A 15,965-nucleotide genomic window follows, 5' to 3' on the forward strand; every position below is an offset into this window, starting at 1 on the left:
TTCTTTAATGATGTAGGAACAATAATTGTACCTTTCGTGGTATTAAAATCAATGTAATATTACATCTGTGCATGTTTTAGTGCATTTTGTGATTTTTTAGATAGTTTAATTTATCGTCGATCTTGTGATTTAGATAAGAGTTAAGTAATAAATAGAATGAATTTCAAAGAAATTACATTTTTGAATAACATTCTTAAATAGTTTTAAGCTTGTACAAAACAATGAAGCAAAAATAGTATTCTACGATCTCTTCATTGTTAGATCTATTTTTCTTCTATTAAATAATATTTACAATTTATATTTTGTTTTTATTTATTCGACGCCTATTAATCAAATCAAATATTGTGTATGTTGTAAACAATAAACAATTTCCTTTCCTAATTCCTCAATAAATAATACTAACCCTTGTAGTTATTCAAACTGTTTTATAGGTAATTTTGTCTTCCACTGTTTTTTCTAATAAATAATTGAGTTTTGCAGAAAGATTACTTATAAACATTATGATTAGACTAATAAACATCTGTATTGTATTCATGATTAAATGAAAGCATGTACCTTAGTAATGACTTGCCAAATAAGTCTTCACGTAGGAGTACAACGTAAATAAATAACATGTGGATTGTGGACAGTTATCGAAACCCAAATATTAGTTGTAGTGCCATCTATTATCAAATAGAAAAGTTAAAACCTGTATCATCTGTCTTTTTATTGCAAATCTGTTATTTTTTTATGCGGGTTAGGGCTGCAGTAGCATTTACTCATAAATATCAGTTGACGTTAGTAAACATACAAAACTGTGCATCGTTAACGATGTGATATAATATTATTATAACTTGGTTGGTTTTTGTCGAATCCAAACCGCAAATAAAAACATAATATATATAATTTTTTATATAAAAATCTTTATAACCTACCAATCACGTTTGCGATAAATTTTTATTTTACATTACCCTATTTTACCCTATCTACGTGACTAATAATTATTTTTTCCGTTTTAATTTGCTCAGAGCAAATTAATAAAAAAGGAACAGCATCATAATATTTACAAATGAAAACATTTCTTTTCCGGCAAATACTTATCGTAGAGGCTATGTCACTTAGAACAATGCTATGTCAGCTGATATTTGACAGCTCAAAGTGACAAGTCAAAACATCAAACAAACCAAATCCAGCGATCGTAAACAAAGTTAATTTATAATTATAATCTGACTTGTGACGTTTAAATGATAAGCAGTAGATGTTTCTTGGGCTTAATAAAGAGAAAATTATTTAATAATCAGAAATACAATGCGCATTATCGGTTCTTTATAGGTTGTAATTTTTATCAAACCCCCACCTCTGCGGTATCACGTATTGTTTTAAATCGTCCGTCAGTTGCGGGGCAATTCAGTATACTAAGGACAATGGCAGCAGTGTGGTCGATGGGCCCTGGTACTCTTAAAGTACCTTTATCCCTATTTGCTAAAAATAGGAGAAGACTGGCTGAAAAGCTACAAAATGGACAAGTTGTGGTGTTGCAAGGCGGTGAAGACATCAGCCATTACGACACTGACATACACTACGTGTTTAGACAAGTAAGTACATTCGTAACTAGCTATCAGATGATACATAGATGTTATTTTATCTTGTATATATGATTATAGCATTAATGTTTAGTTAATGGTGAGTTTTTGCACTACACAGTAAATGAACCGCACCACAAATGATAACTATTATACAGGCCCCCTGTTCCTAACAATTATGGCAATGGTATACTTACAATATCTATTTTACTTTAAGGATCCCCACATCAAATAATAATAAATGAAAAACACTGCCTTATAACAACAAAAAAAGGGATTAGAAATTGTTCCTTAGTTGTACATTTCCATTTACATTGACTTTTACTGAGACCAGACTTGTCCTTCAATTCTGAATACAACAGTGACTACACACTGTTGCTTGGCAGCGGAAATAGATATTACCGTGGGTAGTACCTAGCCAGGTGGACTCTCACATATGAGAGACATACCACCAGTAAAATATTTTGGAACAATATTCCTTCTTGTAATGGTGGACTTCACACATATTCCATACTATAATAATATGCAATATTATATTGTTATAAATGTATAGTGTTGTTTATTATTTAACACAAATAATTATCATGCAAAATGTACATGCTAGCTGTGGAAACTTGTATTATCAGAGTAAAAGGATGTCAACACTCATATTAGTTATTATATGTATTACCTAAGCTATATGTTTACTTTTGCATTTTATAGTACAATGAAAATATAATAAAACTGGATTGTAATATTGAAACCATTCAAAATATTTTAATATAAATTTTATTTGTGGTATGTTTGTGTCTATGTAAACTTTCAGTAGTAAGCGACAACAACTGCTGTACTGGAAAAGTATATAAAATCCTAGAGTGCGAGTATTGCATTACTACCAGGTCCAATTGGGAATCTAAACCATTCAGAGACCCCCCTGAAAACTCATTAAAATTTATCATAAACAATGGTTTCAAATTAATAATCCTCAAACATGCTAATTGTTACACACACTAAGTTAAAATAGTCTTTAGTTTTCTAAAATATCCTACTTCATTTTCTTTCTGTAAGACTAAAGGAAATAGATTCATTTTTACATATATAGATAGATTTACTGGGATACAAAGCATCCTATAATACTTGGAAATCAATTAGAGAGACTCAGAGCTGTATTGTATTCAGCCAGATATATTTGAAATTAAAACAAACATGAAAAAAAGTGCCTTTTTCAATCTAAATATGTATAACTCAAAGGTGACTGACTGACAGTGATCTATCAACGCACAGCCCAAACCACTGGACAGATCGGGCTGAAATTTGGCATGCAGGTAGATGTTATGACGTAAGCATCTCCTAAGAAAGAATTTTGATAAATTCTACCCCTAAGGGGATAAAATAGAGGATAAAAGTTTGTATAAATCTTCTTAGATTTTCGACTGATTGAACTGAAATTAACGATAGGAGCTACTATGATGAAGACGTTTGCTTAAATAGGATTTTGATAAATTCAACCCCTATGGGGATAAAATTAGTTTGAACCTATCAGTACCGGGAAAATATGTAGCAAGACTTTTATCATACAGTGGACTTTTATCCCGGAAAACTCCTTCACGCGGGCGAAGCCGCGAGCAAAAGCTAGTTTAATATATATGCTTAATAGATTTTGTAGATAATATAAATCTCACATAATAATATGTAAATATATTCACCATATAGACAATATATTCATTTTCATATAAAGACATTATCTTCAATATAATCAACAGGAAAAGGGATGAAACCACAAACCACACAGACCCTATAATCAATTGTCCATAGATGTGTTTGCTAATCAAATGCCCTACTTCACTATCTATTAACAGTCAGGGTCCTTGTAGCAAGCATATCTACAGTCAGATGGTAACTCTTAGGTGGACTGAAAATGTGAATTAATTTGCGCATACCTATAAGTATTTATTTTATATTATTATATGCTACTGGTGCAAACTAATCCAATTTATTTTTAAAACATAATTGCTGTGGCATTTTAATTATTAGTTATTCTGTTCTAGCAACTACATTGAATATCATATTATATAAAATTATTGTTTCTAGCTGGATTATGCTTCATTATCTATACATATAATCCAGTTATGAAAGATTGTATTTGGAAAGATAAAATATATGAACATGTTTTATAAATAAAACACAAACAACTTGCCTATCAAAAATATATAAGTTGCAAATTAGTTGTTTTAAAATTTAAAATTCATTTTCAAAATTAACCAGTTATAAGAGCTATGTATCTTCTTAATTACTAAAGCAATACAATGCTCTATTATTTCTAAAACAAGTTTTTTTTCAGGAAGCATATTTCACTTGGGTCTGTGGAGTGAGAGAGCCAGGCTGCTACTTTGCCTTAGATGTGAGCACAGGCAAATCACACCTCTTTGTTCCGAGACTGCCTGAAGAATATGAAGTGTGGATGGGCAAACTTCTTACATGTCATGACTTCAAAAACATTTATGCAGTTGATGAAGTCCATTATGTGGATCAGGTATGAACACAACAACAATGTATTTACTAAGAGGAAAAAGTAAGTGGTTAGGACCGTCAACCATAAAAATAACTAACTAAACTCAAAACGTCAGTTTACTATGTTACAAGCTAAGTTTAGTTGAAACATTTTTCTTTATTTAACACTAGCGAACTGCCCCGTCTTGGCACGGGTGCCAGAGCATATTATATGTTTGTCTATCATTATGCCTACATTGTTTTTTCTGCTATACAAAATATTTATTAATTATATATAAAAACCCGTGGCGACCCTAAACGACGCGAGGCCCCAGGCGAAAAATGAAGACCCGAGCAAAAAAGGTTCCCTGGTTTTAACAGTTTTTGGAATATTTGTTTCTTAAAAAAATATCTTCCGAGGCCCCTGTGAGTGGGCCTATTGGTTTGGGCCCCTATCGGTGAAAACCGTACGAAAATACTTTTGATAGTTTTAGAGTCTATCGCGTTCAGAAACACGGACTCGGCTGTGTGACTTTATTTTATGTAAGAATAAAATTGGTTTAAACATTTCAGCTTCGAGATGTACTCAAAAGCTTAAACCCTGAAACTTTATTAACATTGGTAAGTTCTTGTGACTTTACACTATAATATAAGTAACATAACATAAGCTCACATTTTTTTTTATTACATTACTCCAGGATATTATTCTTCAAGAGATCAAATCCAATAATATTTTTATTACTTTTTCAGAGTGGTCCCAACACTGACAGTGGGTTAATAGCTAAAGAGGCTGTGTTTGAAGGCATCGACGAGTAAGTGCCTAAATTATTTCCATTTACCTCAACCTGTTTAAATTATTAACTTTATAAGGCAGTAACCGTCCTCGACACGCAACGTCTTGTATTTTGCAATCTTAAAACCTTACGTAATAATCTACCAAACCATTGCAATCTTTTACCAGATTTTGAGGTTAAGCTGGGCTAAGCTTTATAAAAATCTACCAGTGGGGAAGGATCCTTATAATTCGATCCCTGCCGGCTTCCCTTTCGTAATTATGTAAAATGGAAAAATCATTAGAACGATTTGCAGAGCGCATGCCGGCATATTAGTAAAACATTTCTTTAGTTTTCTTTCAAACACCCTCTAGATGAACTTCTTAACAATAAAGTCTAATGTATTATATTTTATTTTCAGATTTAAAGTTGACAACGAAATTTTATTCCCTATAATCGCCGAATTGTAAGTACTTACACTCTACAGTATCTATAGATTATAAGCTTCTGTTTGCGGCTCCAAAAAAATTTGTAAAAAAAATTTAAAATTTCTTTCCTAGCCTTAGATATATCTAAGGCTATTTTCGTCTTGCATATATTGCTATTTACCTACATTATTATATAGCTTCCTATTGTGAAAGGCTTTCCAAAATCGGAACGACAGTTCCAAAGTTTCAACAAACAACCCAATTCCTAGCTTTATTACATTAGGTACTTATGTACTGTGTTTATGCAATAAACTTGATTGATTACATCCATTTCATAATTAAGTAGGTACACGTGTTATCGGTATAATACCATTTCAATCTTCATTATCATGACACGATCGGTTATGAAAATTGAAAATAAGTGAAATAAAGAGACATAAAAGTTCTAATCATTGATACTTTGATGATTACCGTGAAGTGTATTAAATGATACTGATAGAAATTCAATTACGTTTACAATTCATTCTAAGAGCAAAGTTATAGTCTTGCTCCATGCTTGATAAGTACTTTACAAAATGTAGAACAACTATGATTCGTGATAAATTGTACGAAGGGTTTTTGTGACAACGAACGAACTAAATTTGTTTTATTTCAAATAAAATAACATTATAAACAAGATAAAGTGTAGAAAAAACCATAGATAAAATCATTGTACATAAAAACATTGTTGATATAATTACAACGATTTGAATTTATAAAATATTCATTAGAAAATGCACCCTATATCCAATGAGTGCATGATGGCCTACTTGAGAATAGAGGTTTAAACCCAAAGCAAATACTTCTGACTTTTCGGAGTTATTTGTATATTCTCAGTTATTGTCTTTCGCTTTGACGGTGAAGAAAAACCTACATACCTAAGAATTTTGAGGGTATGTAAAGTTTCCTAACCCGCACTAGGCCAGGGTGATGGACTAATACCTAAACCCTCTCAGTAGTAGAGGCCAATGCCCAACATTATTAGGACAGTATATAATCCTACAAGAAGAATAATTATTATATATGATCAAGCTTTGAACTCTAAAACCTGCCGAATTATTTTTTTTAAAGTTTTTACATTGTTTCTAATTGCATAAAAAACATGTCTAATCCGTGTCGTTTACCCATATTGGTAATTATTACATATCTCGATAAAACGCCAAACCTGACCGCATAAACTATTCACTGCATTCTAATTATAATAAAGGTAGTTTAATATATGAATCATTTTTAAATAAATGGAATGTAAAACATATGATTCATAAGGAAACATTTATGTGGTGTGTAATCAATGAATAATATTCAAGTATTTATTTATTAATATTTAAAAGTGGGTGCACCAGTTGCGCCTCTGTCTGCCCCTTTAGGAATGAAAGGCTTGAGTGTGTGTATGTAAAGATGTTACCACAAAAAACCCTCAAATTTATTAACCGACTTCAAAAAGAAGTATGTTCTCAATTCGACTGTATGTTTTTTTTTTGTGTGTTTTATTATATATTTTCTTTTGCCATATTCGTCTAGTCATTTTGTTTTACCGCCTGTGGAACGTAACTTTTCCCTGGGAAATTCATTCGTTAATAAGACATAACTAAGCACACAGTGTTTATCCCAGACTAGGAATTGACCCATTACCTCCCGGTTTCGAAACACATATGCCGCTATCAAACGAATAAACAAACTAATCAATAAATATTCTGTGTAATATTGAGGTCAAATTAATGTTGTCGTTTACAGACGTGTGATCAAAACACCCGAAGAGCTGGAAGTTATGCGCTATGTTTGCAAAGTTTCGTCCGACGCGCACAAACAGGTTATTAATCTATGTAATTTACTTGTTTACTACTAAGTAATTTGTAAATGCGCTTGTTTATTATCGTGCTGCGCTACTATTTGTTTTGAATAATGTAGTTTTTATTTGACATTGAATCATACAAAACACTGTCAGTATTATTATTTAAGGGGACAAAAGCATTAATATCAATTTGACTCATAACTGAGAAAAAATAAGAAAAAAGTTTACTGATTTGTTTATTGACGACACCTTCATTCTTAAAAACAATATGTTTAGACTGTGGGTTTATTTAAACATCTTATTCAGCTACTAAAAAAGGTCGCCAGAAAAAAGAGCTCCAAAATATTTGTGCACAGGTCTCCCTAAAACCAAAGGCTGGCCCCGTTTGCTAATTATATAAACATTTAATATAATATTAACAAACAGGTAATGCTGTACGCCAAGCCCGGCCTGATGGAGTACCAGTGCGAGTCGGTGTTCCTGGACCACTGCTACCGCGTGGGCGGTTGTAGACACGTGTCGTACACGTGCATTTGCGGCTCGGGGGACAACGGCGCCACACTACACTACGGACACGCCGCCGCGCCTAACAGCAAGCGTATCGAAGATGGCGATATGTGGTAAAGTAACTGTTATTTTTTTGCGATTTGACTATGCTCCTGACATTGACGACGTCCATAGGCGACGGTGACTGTTTACAATTTTGTGGGTTGTTAAAAAAAACTGAGTCACTTTCTACCAATACAGTGTTATAGCGGCGTAATAACATGTTCTTCAAACTAAGTATATAAAAAATCTTTACGGGTAGGCAGCGATATGACTGTGCTCCAGACATTGACGACGTCCATAGGCGACGGTGACTGTTTTCAATTTTTGGGGTCGTTAAAAAAATCGAGTTACTTACTACCAGTATCGAACGTTTTATACATAAGGAAGTGTCATTATTACAGTTGGATATACTGTTTTACTTTGTATTTCTAAATTATATTACAAACATATTTTTTTTTTATATTAGTATTTTTTTTTTAAGTGAGAAATTTCTATTTTAAATTACTTTACTTGCAAGTTTGTATGGATTGTTCCAGTCAATAAAAGTATTTATCGATATCGTATGTTGATAACAATAAAGTTCCGAATATGAATAATTTACAGCTGTCATAAATAATATTAATACTTAGTATATTTCACCTCAGTCTGTTTGATATGGGCGGTAACTATGCGGGCTATGCTGCGGACATCACGTGTTCATTCCCCGCGAATGGAAAATTTACTGACGAACAAAAACTCATATATGAAGCGGTACTTGCTGCTAGAGATGCTGTCATAAGGTAATTTTATAGATTTCTTGCAGGTCGAATTCATACGCGAAATGATATCATTACCACCCTGTACAATGACAAAAATCTATTTCTATTGGTCACAATACAACCAAACTGTTTAATAGAGACCTATCTAGATCTTTCATTAGCCAATATCCGAATTTAACATACCACCTTCCAGATATTTATGTCAAGCTTTACTTTTGAATAAAACAACAGTTATTTTAACCCAAATTCCCTCCACCATTAGGAACAATTGTGAACAGTGCGTTGAGTACGACAAATTTATAAATACAGGAGGATAAAATTTATCATAAAAAATATATTTCCGATTATTTAACTTTACAGAGAAGCCAAGCCTGGTGTGATGTGGGACGAGATGCATTTGACCGCAAATCGCGCCATGCTCGAACATTTGAAACAAGGAGGACTCCTGGAAGGAGAGGTTGAAGACATGATCAAGGTAGATCTTAAATTCATTAACCCTGCGTTAATAAATAATCGATATAATATTCAACAAGCTTACACACTATCGATCGAAATCAATAAACGACACCAATCAATGTTATCGAATCGGTCTCTAGAATAAATTAATTAAATTAGTATCTGTTAATATTTCTGTCACAATTGTTTTGATCTAGCTTATTGAAGTACTTTTCCTAAAAAACGGCGCGCTAACCGACTTAACATTTATCAGTTCGAAATATATTATAAAACCATCTTATTTCTGCAATATCTTATCTTCACCTTGATAGTTCAATTGTTTTAGAAAAGTCTGGGAAACCGTTAAGAATGGCACGAATTGCTCAAGGCCGTTTGCTTTGGGAAAAGCCTTAAGGCGATACCTCAAGGTCCATTTTCATACATTTTGTTTCGGCTTTAATCTGGGTAACTAAACAAGTATTGGCAAGTAAAGAATTTAAATTCACGTCTAGTTAGTGATTAGTTCTCGCAGTTGAAAGAAAAATGTAAAAATAATTAATAATCATGGATATTTCTGCCTTTAAAATTTCGTCATATTAAATTATTTTTACGTTTTTCTTTCAACTGCGAGAACTAATCACTAACTAGACGTGAATTTAAATTCTTTACTTGCCAATACTTGTTTAGTTACCCAGATTAAAGCCGAAACAAAATGTATGAAAATGGACCTTGAGGTATCGCCTTAAAGGCCACATATAACTTAGTCAACTAAAGCCAAAGAAAATTTTCATTTTTTTTGGAACTTAGTTTTTTTTTTATTATTGCTGAAAAAATTAGGTAAGAGACCTCTTTTTTTCAGTAAACTTGAATTCATTGCTACTTTATTTAATTAAATTATAATTTAAAATACTTATATATATAAACTAGCTTTTGCCCGCGGCTCCGCCCGCGTTATAAAGTTTTTCAGACTAAAGTTTTCCGTTATAAAAGTAGTAGTTTCCCGGGAGCCTATGTTCTTCCCGGGGTCTCAAACTGTCTCCATACTAAATTTCATCTTAATACGTTGGGTAGTTTTTGAGTTTAACACGTTCAGGCAGACAGATGCAGCGGGGAACTTTGTTTTATAATATATTTTTTAGAACTTTTTAAGTGAAACAATCCCGTCATACATCATTGTTGCATAACTTTAACCGTTTACGCAGCGCAGGCAACGGAAGCGCTCAAAACTCATAATTTTCCCCGTTTAAGCAACATGTTTCATTACTGCTCCGCTCCTACTGAATATAGCGTGATGATATATAACCTATAGCACTCCACGAACAAAGAGCTATCCAACGCAAAAAGAATTTTTCAGTTTGGACCGGTAGTTCCTGAGATTAGCCATTACTGCCCCGCTCCTATTGGGTATAGCGTGATGATATATAGCCTATAGCACTCCACGAACAAAGGGCTATCCAACGCAAAAAGAATTTTTCAGTTTGGATCGGTAGTTCCTGAGATTAGCCATTACTGCCCCGCTCCTATTGGGTATAGCGTGATGATATATAGCCTATAGCACTCCACGAACAAAGGGCTATCCAACGTAAAAAGAATTTTTCGGTTTGGACCGGTAGTTCCTGAGATTAGCGCGTTCAAACAAACAAACAAACAAACAAACAAACAAACAAACAAACAAACAAACAAACAAACTCTTCAGCTTTATATAATAGTATAGATTTAAATGCAATATGGCACATGTGTGTGTGCGTGCAGGCGGGCGTGCACGGCACGCTGCAGCCGCACGGGCTGGGCCACCTGCTGGGGCTGGACGTGCACGACGTGGGCGGCTACCTGCCCGCCTGCCCGCCGCGCCCCGCCGGCCCGCTCGCGCGCCTGCGCACCGCGCGCCGCCTGCAGCCCGGCATGGTGCTCACCATCGAGCCCGGCTGCTACTTCATACCCAGGGTGAGCACTACACTATTACGGTGTACACCAGCCGTACTTCACAAGCCGAAGGCTACTTAGATAACTAGGGCCACAACGTAAATTCGTTGACCTACTTAAGTGTCCAAAAACGTAATTCAAATCTAATATTTAAATATAAAAGTATTAACAAAAGCTCGGCGGTCCGCAAATTGAGTATAGCTGGTCTAGACACATTTATGATTAGATATCATATAAATGTGGACGACGGATAAAATTCAGACACGACTAGGAAAAGATAAATTCTTGAAAAAGAGAAATTGTGGATGGATTTCAAAATAGAATGATATAAACTATGGGCATGCGTGCTCACAAGCGTGGAAGATACAATAATTAAAGAGCCATCTTACAATAATTTTTCAGTTACTAAACGCCGCCCAAAACCATCCGGAACAATCGAAGTTCTTCAACTGGGTGAAAATGAGCAAGTATCGCAAATTTGGTGGCGTGCGCATCGAAGACGATGTGGTTATTACGGAACGAGGCGTTGAAAATCTCACCTTCGTGCCTAGGACGTAAGTATTTTATTTCATTAAACAATTTACACTAATTAACTGGTCTGGTTAAAGCCAAGTGACACAAAATATCCATTGTATACTTCGAAGCAGATTGTGGCGAGCATAGGCCTTGATTGCTAAAATCAGTGGGATCTAAAATTTGTTTAAATTTTTTCGCATTTATATAAAATATACAATGTAGATTTGCCTTTTCCCACAATTTTAACACGAACTATATGCAATAATGATTTATGTTAACGCGAATCTTAGACATCAAAATAAAACTATATTTCGGATTTTATCGCAGTTTTTTATATTATAATAACATACGATATGGTTTATTAAATATTTTTTTATTGTGCTTTATGTTTATATAATCAATTTAATTGAATTTGTTTACAGCGTACAAGAAATCGAAAAACATATGGCGAAAGGAGCAAACTTCAAATGAACCCTTTATTGATGAGTTGCAATCAAAACTTTTGTAGTATTATATATAGCAATAAGAGAAGACAGATTGTGTAATATATTATCATATCAATGCAACTTTAGTTTATGAATTACCCACAAATCCGTATTGTCCTTTCCTTTTCCCCTAACAATGGAAAATGGGATAATCTGTATATTATAAACGTAAACTAAGACATTAATAAGGATAAAACAATGACTAGTGCTGCCAGGTATATAAATTTATCTGTAATATTGTACAGATTTTGTACAATTTACATGTATGTTTCAGTTTCGTACTAGAAGAAAAAATTTGCAAACGAAATTAGTAACAGAGCCCTAAAAAAAAGAAAATCTATAACTTTTATTTTATATATACAAATAATAATTTTGGGACCTAAAAAAGAAGATCGCTGGAACTTAAGTCTATATACTGATTTAATATAATTTTTTCCATGTTACAAATACCGATAATCAGTCTCGATAAGCTGGCAACGCCGAATATGAAAGTTTTTGTAAGTACAAAATTTATAAAGAAATTAAGACTAAAATTTATTTTTGACCACTAATTATAATTACACTATATCATTAGATGATTTTTAGGACGCTTTCCATTATACAACGGTGCTGATGCGAATGTGCATTCAGTAGACAAAAAGTAATTTAACCTCTTTGCGAGCATGGGCAAAATATTTGCCAAACTACTTTCAAAAATTTTATTGGTATTGTATTATTGAATACAGCTGACGCCATAACTTTTGATAGACTTAGTTAGGAAGGGGGAGGGACTTGATTGTGAATATTTTATTATCTATAGCACCACATAAAAAAGTAAAAACGTAACTTAGGTCTGTAATTAGCATTACTAACAAAAGAGATTACATAAAGAATGGATGTTTTTTTTAAACTATTCTGGCAAGAATTTGACCTAGATTTGCCCCGAACCCGTCTTCCCGTCCTTCACAAGTATTATAAAAAATATACGCGGACCGGCCTCATGCTGAAAACTTCTGGACCAATTAGCCAACAGCCTTACTGTCTTAGATAATAACAGAAAAATAACAAATTATAACAAAAATGTATTTTAGAAACACTGCCAACATAACGTTAAGTTGTACAGGAAATATCACAAAATTAAGAGTCTCACTCCTAATATAACATACATGCAAATTAATATTTTAGACATGACATAGTATATCAATATATCTAACAAAATCTGTAAAAAAAACAATATGCTTTGCAAGTGAGTTAGTGGATTTATTACATATTTCATATTTGGTGCTGCTGAGCTTACAATAGGCATATCATGTGATAGTCATTAATGTAAGGCAGTAGAATTAAAAAATATAATTATCAGTTTTAAGACCTCAAAGTGATTGGTGACTGACTGTATTTTGTTTCTTGGAGTATTGTTCAGGCCTTCACATAATCTACATCTAGTTTTTTTATGTATTAATTCATTATAAAATCTGGAATTAGTACACATAATTACCACATTACATTTTACAACAGCGTGACATAGAGAACACATTGGAGATCATTTAGTCTTTTATTGTTTGGGTATGGCCTGTCACTAAATTACATATAACGTAAATAATATCTTATAATCTGAGGTACTGGCAAACTGTCTATAATGTTCAGAAACTCAGTAGTGGATTTCACGCCACCTTTTCTGGTTCTAAGTGTTCTCCTGATTTCAAATCTTGACAAATGCTTCAAACTTGGCACATAAAATCTAAGGTATTCGGCTTTCACATTTGCATTTTTATCTATCATTGCAATTAATTGACTTTGTACCTGAAATTAAACAGAAAATATATAGCCTAAAACTCTGGACAAAAAAGAAATTAAGTAGGTAGTCTATCCATAATATTACATTATCTTTAAAAAAAACCGGCCAAGTGCGAGTCGGACTCGTGCACCAAGGTTTCCATACAAACCTGTAGAGAAGTAAAAGTTCACCCATCATGACAATCGAGTCATTGTTATGGTATTTTTATTGCAAAATGAAATCCATAACATTATAATATGGAAAGCTGGAGGAGCATAAATTAAAAACAAAAATCTTAAAAAATTAGGTTTTCAGAATTTTTACTTTATATAATTATGCACTATAATATGAATATGTTCCTGAGAAAAAGGGTCTTAACAGACAGATAGACGGATGGACAGATAGATGGACGGACGGATAACAAAGTAATCCTATAAGAGTTCCATTTTTTCCTTTTGAGGTATGGAACCCTAAAAAAGAAATATAGTCATTAAAAAATTTACTTACTGTTTGAGGTATTCTACCCAGAATCCCGTTATCATTTGCAAATTGTAAAATTGTTCCTGGATCACAATGCAAACTGTATGGCAGCATGACTGGTATAGTTGTAGTGTCCGAGGTAAGAGATGCTAGAAAGGCATCAGGAACACACTTGTTCTTATCCACACATTTAGATGATGTGCAGTAATCAACATTACAACCATGTTCTATGAGTATTTTGAATGTCTGAAAAATAAATTATTAAGTACATAAAAAACAATTAAATGCTGTTTTAGGTAATATAATTTCTATTGACATTAAAACCTTTAGAGAGTTATAAAATAAAGCAGCATACAATTTTATTTAAGCCACTTATATTGGATTGGACAAATATTGGAATGTCACGAAGAAAACAATGTGAACTTCATAATTGCCATTCGGAATTATTTTACTTACCTCCATAAAGCAGGTACTATGTATACAATAATGTATGTACACAATAGGAGGACACTCGTTTACATTAGCAGCATTGACTCCCATCCCATGCATCAGGAATAAATAGAAAAACTCTCTAAACTTGTCAGGGGATGTGTCATATATGTATGAGCAAATATTTAGGAACCAGTTGAGAGGAGCATTGACTTGGTAAGTTGGGCATAAGTCACCAATCTGCTCTAGCAGGACATAAAATGACTCATTAATATCAAAAAACTCTGGGCCCAAGTCACCATTTAATAAAATTTCCAATATCCTTGTTTTAAAATAATGAGGCTTGCAAGCTCTCAATATAATGTTTCTATTTATTTTCTTTTTATCAGTAACTCGAAATATCTTTTCAAAGAGAAGGTCGTATCCATTATTTAGAGCTAAGTCAAGTGCCATCTCATCATCACAGTTCTTCAAATGTGGATCAGCGCCATTCTCTAATAAGAAGTCTATTATCTTCTCTGTAACTCCGCCTAAAGCCAGCATTAATGCACTGTATCCAGATTTAGTCACTTGATTGATGTCTGTTACAAATGGATATATTATTTGAACCGTCTCTAAGCAGCCTCTGTAACATGCTAAGTGGAAAGGTGTGTAGCATCCAGGATCATTTTGTATCTCAGGGTTGGCACCTGCATGTAATAAACAAGCTACCGCTGCTGGTTGCATTTCTAAAACTGCGTCGTGTAAAGGGGTGTCTCCATCAAAATCTTGTACATCAATCATAGCTCCATAATCAATTAATAGTTGCATTACATCAATCCTGCCTTGTCCACTAACAACATGCAGGGGCGTCACACCTTCAGTACTGCCATAGTTAGCTATGTCCTTAACATGGTCTAATAATAGTTTAATAGTTCTTATACTGCATCTATTTCGAACAGCCAAATAAAGTGCAGTGTGACCTTCGTAAGTTTGCACTAGCGGCCGGCAAGCAGGGTGGTTCAAAATAGCCAAAAGACAGTCATAAGAGTCATTGTACGCAGCTTCGTGGAGGCAGGTCCATCCTCTATTGTCAACGCAATTTGGGTTAATTTTTTTCAAAAGCCTTTGAAGTATTTTAACATCGTCCTTTCTGGCGGCTATATTTAAAGAGTTTGATGTGCTCGGATTATGAGAACTAAAATCCATAGTATTCTATACTGATTGTATCATCGATGTTTTACTACAAACGTTGGTAGTTTCTCATAACAAAAATCTTTTCACTAAAACTGACCTTTGTATACTTTTCATATCTATATAACTCGTAGCATTCAAGCTTACTTTTATGAAAATACTTTCCGACTTCGACTATTATTATTATATTTAATGTTGTTTGCTGAACACAAACGGCTACGAATTGAAAAAGAAATTTGGTTACAAATCAAGGATCTACAAATCAAATCTGTGTTCATATAAGTCAAAACAAAATTATTATGAAAAAGTAAGACATTTCTAGTGGTGCGTATCTTGTTCTATAGATTGGTTTATTGTACGAATAGAAAGCTATCTCGATTATCGTTATAGTACTATAATAC

At 33.4% G+C, this 15,965-nt stretch overlaps 2 protein-coding genes across 3 annotated transcripts; one reads left to right on the forward strand and one right to left on the reverse strand.

Moving 5' to 3' along the window:
- The first annotated feature begins 1,125 nt into the window (after nt 1-1,125).
- On the forward strand, nt 1,126-11,810 carry LOC115452335 (xaa-Pro dipeptidase). Of its 2 annotated transcripts, XM_030180836.2 has the most exons (12): nt 1,126-1,574; nt 3,883-4,074; nt 4,605-4,652; nt 4,782-4,843; nt 5,226-5,270; nt 7,006-7,081; nt 7,490-7,683; nt 8,257-8,391; nt 8,731-8,845; nt 10,558-10,749; nt 11,131-11,282; nt 11,667-11,810. In XM_030180836.2, the coding sequence occupies exons 1-12, from the start codon at nt 1,224-1,226 to the stop codon at nt 11,713-11,715; spliced, it is 1,611 nt and encodes a 536-aa protein (XP_030036696.2). In that variant the 5' UTR covers nt 1,126-1,223; the 3' UTR covers nt 11,716-11,810. The 2 variants fall into 2 exon arrangements, with proteins under 2 accessions (XP_030036696.2, XP_037293429.1); XM_037437532.1 differs by lacking the exon at nt 4,605-4,652.
- LOC115452346 (ankyrin repeat and SOCS box protein 3-like) lies at nt 11,621-15,906 on the reverse strand. The gene is made up of 3 exons (XM_030180846.2): nt 14,419-15,906; nt 13,990-14,208; nt 11,621-13,508 (listed from the first exon to the last, which is right to left on the reverse strand). The coding sequence occupies exons 1-3, from the start codon at nt 15,577-15,579 to the stop codon at nt 13,290-13,292; spliced, it is 1,599 nt and encodes a 532-aa protein (XP_030036706.2). The 5' UTR covers nt 15,580-15,906; the 3' UTR covers nt 11,621-13,289.
- Nucleotides 15,907-15,965: the final 59 nt, after the last annotated feature.

Source organism: Manduca sexta, chromosome 11 (genome assembly GCF_014839805.1).
Source record: "Manduca sexta isolate Smith_Timp_Sample1 chromosome 11, JHU_Msex_v1.0, whole genome shotgun sequence".
Taxonomy (NCBI): Eukaryota; Metazoa; Arthropoda; class Insecta; order Lepidoptera; family Sphingidae; genus Manduca; species Manduca sexta.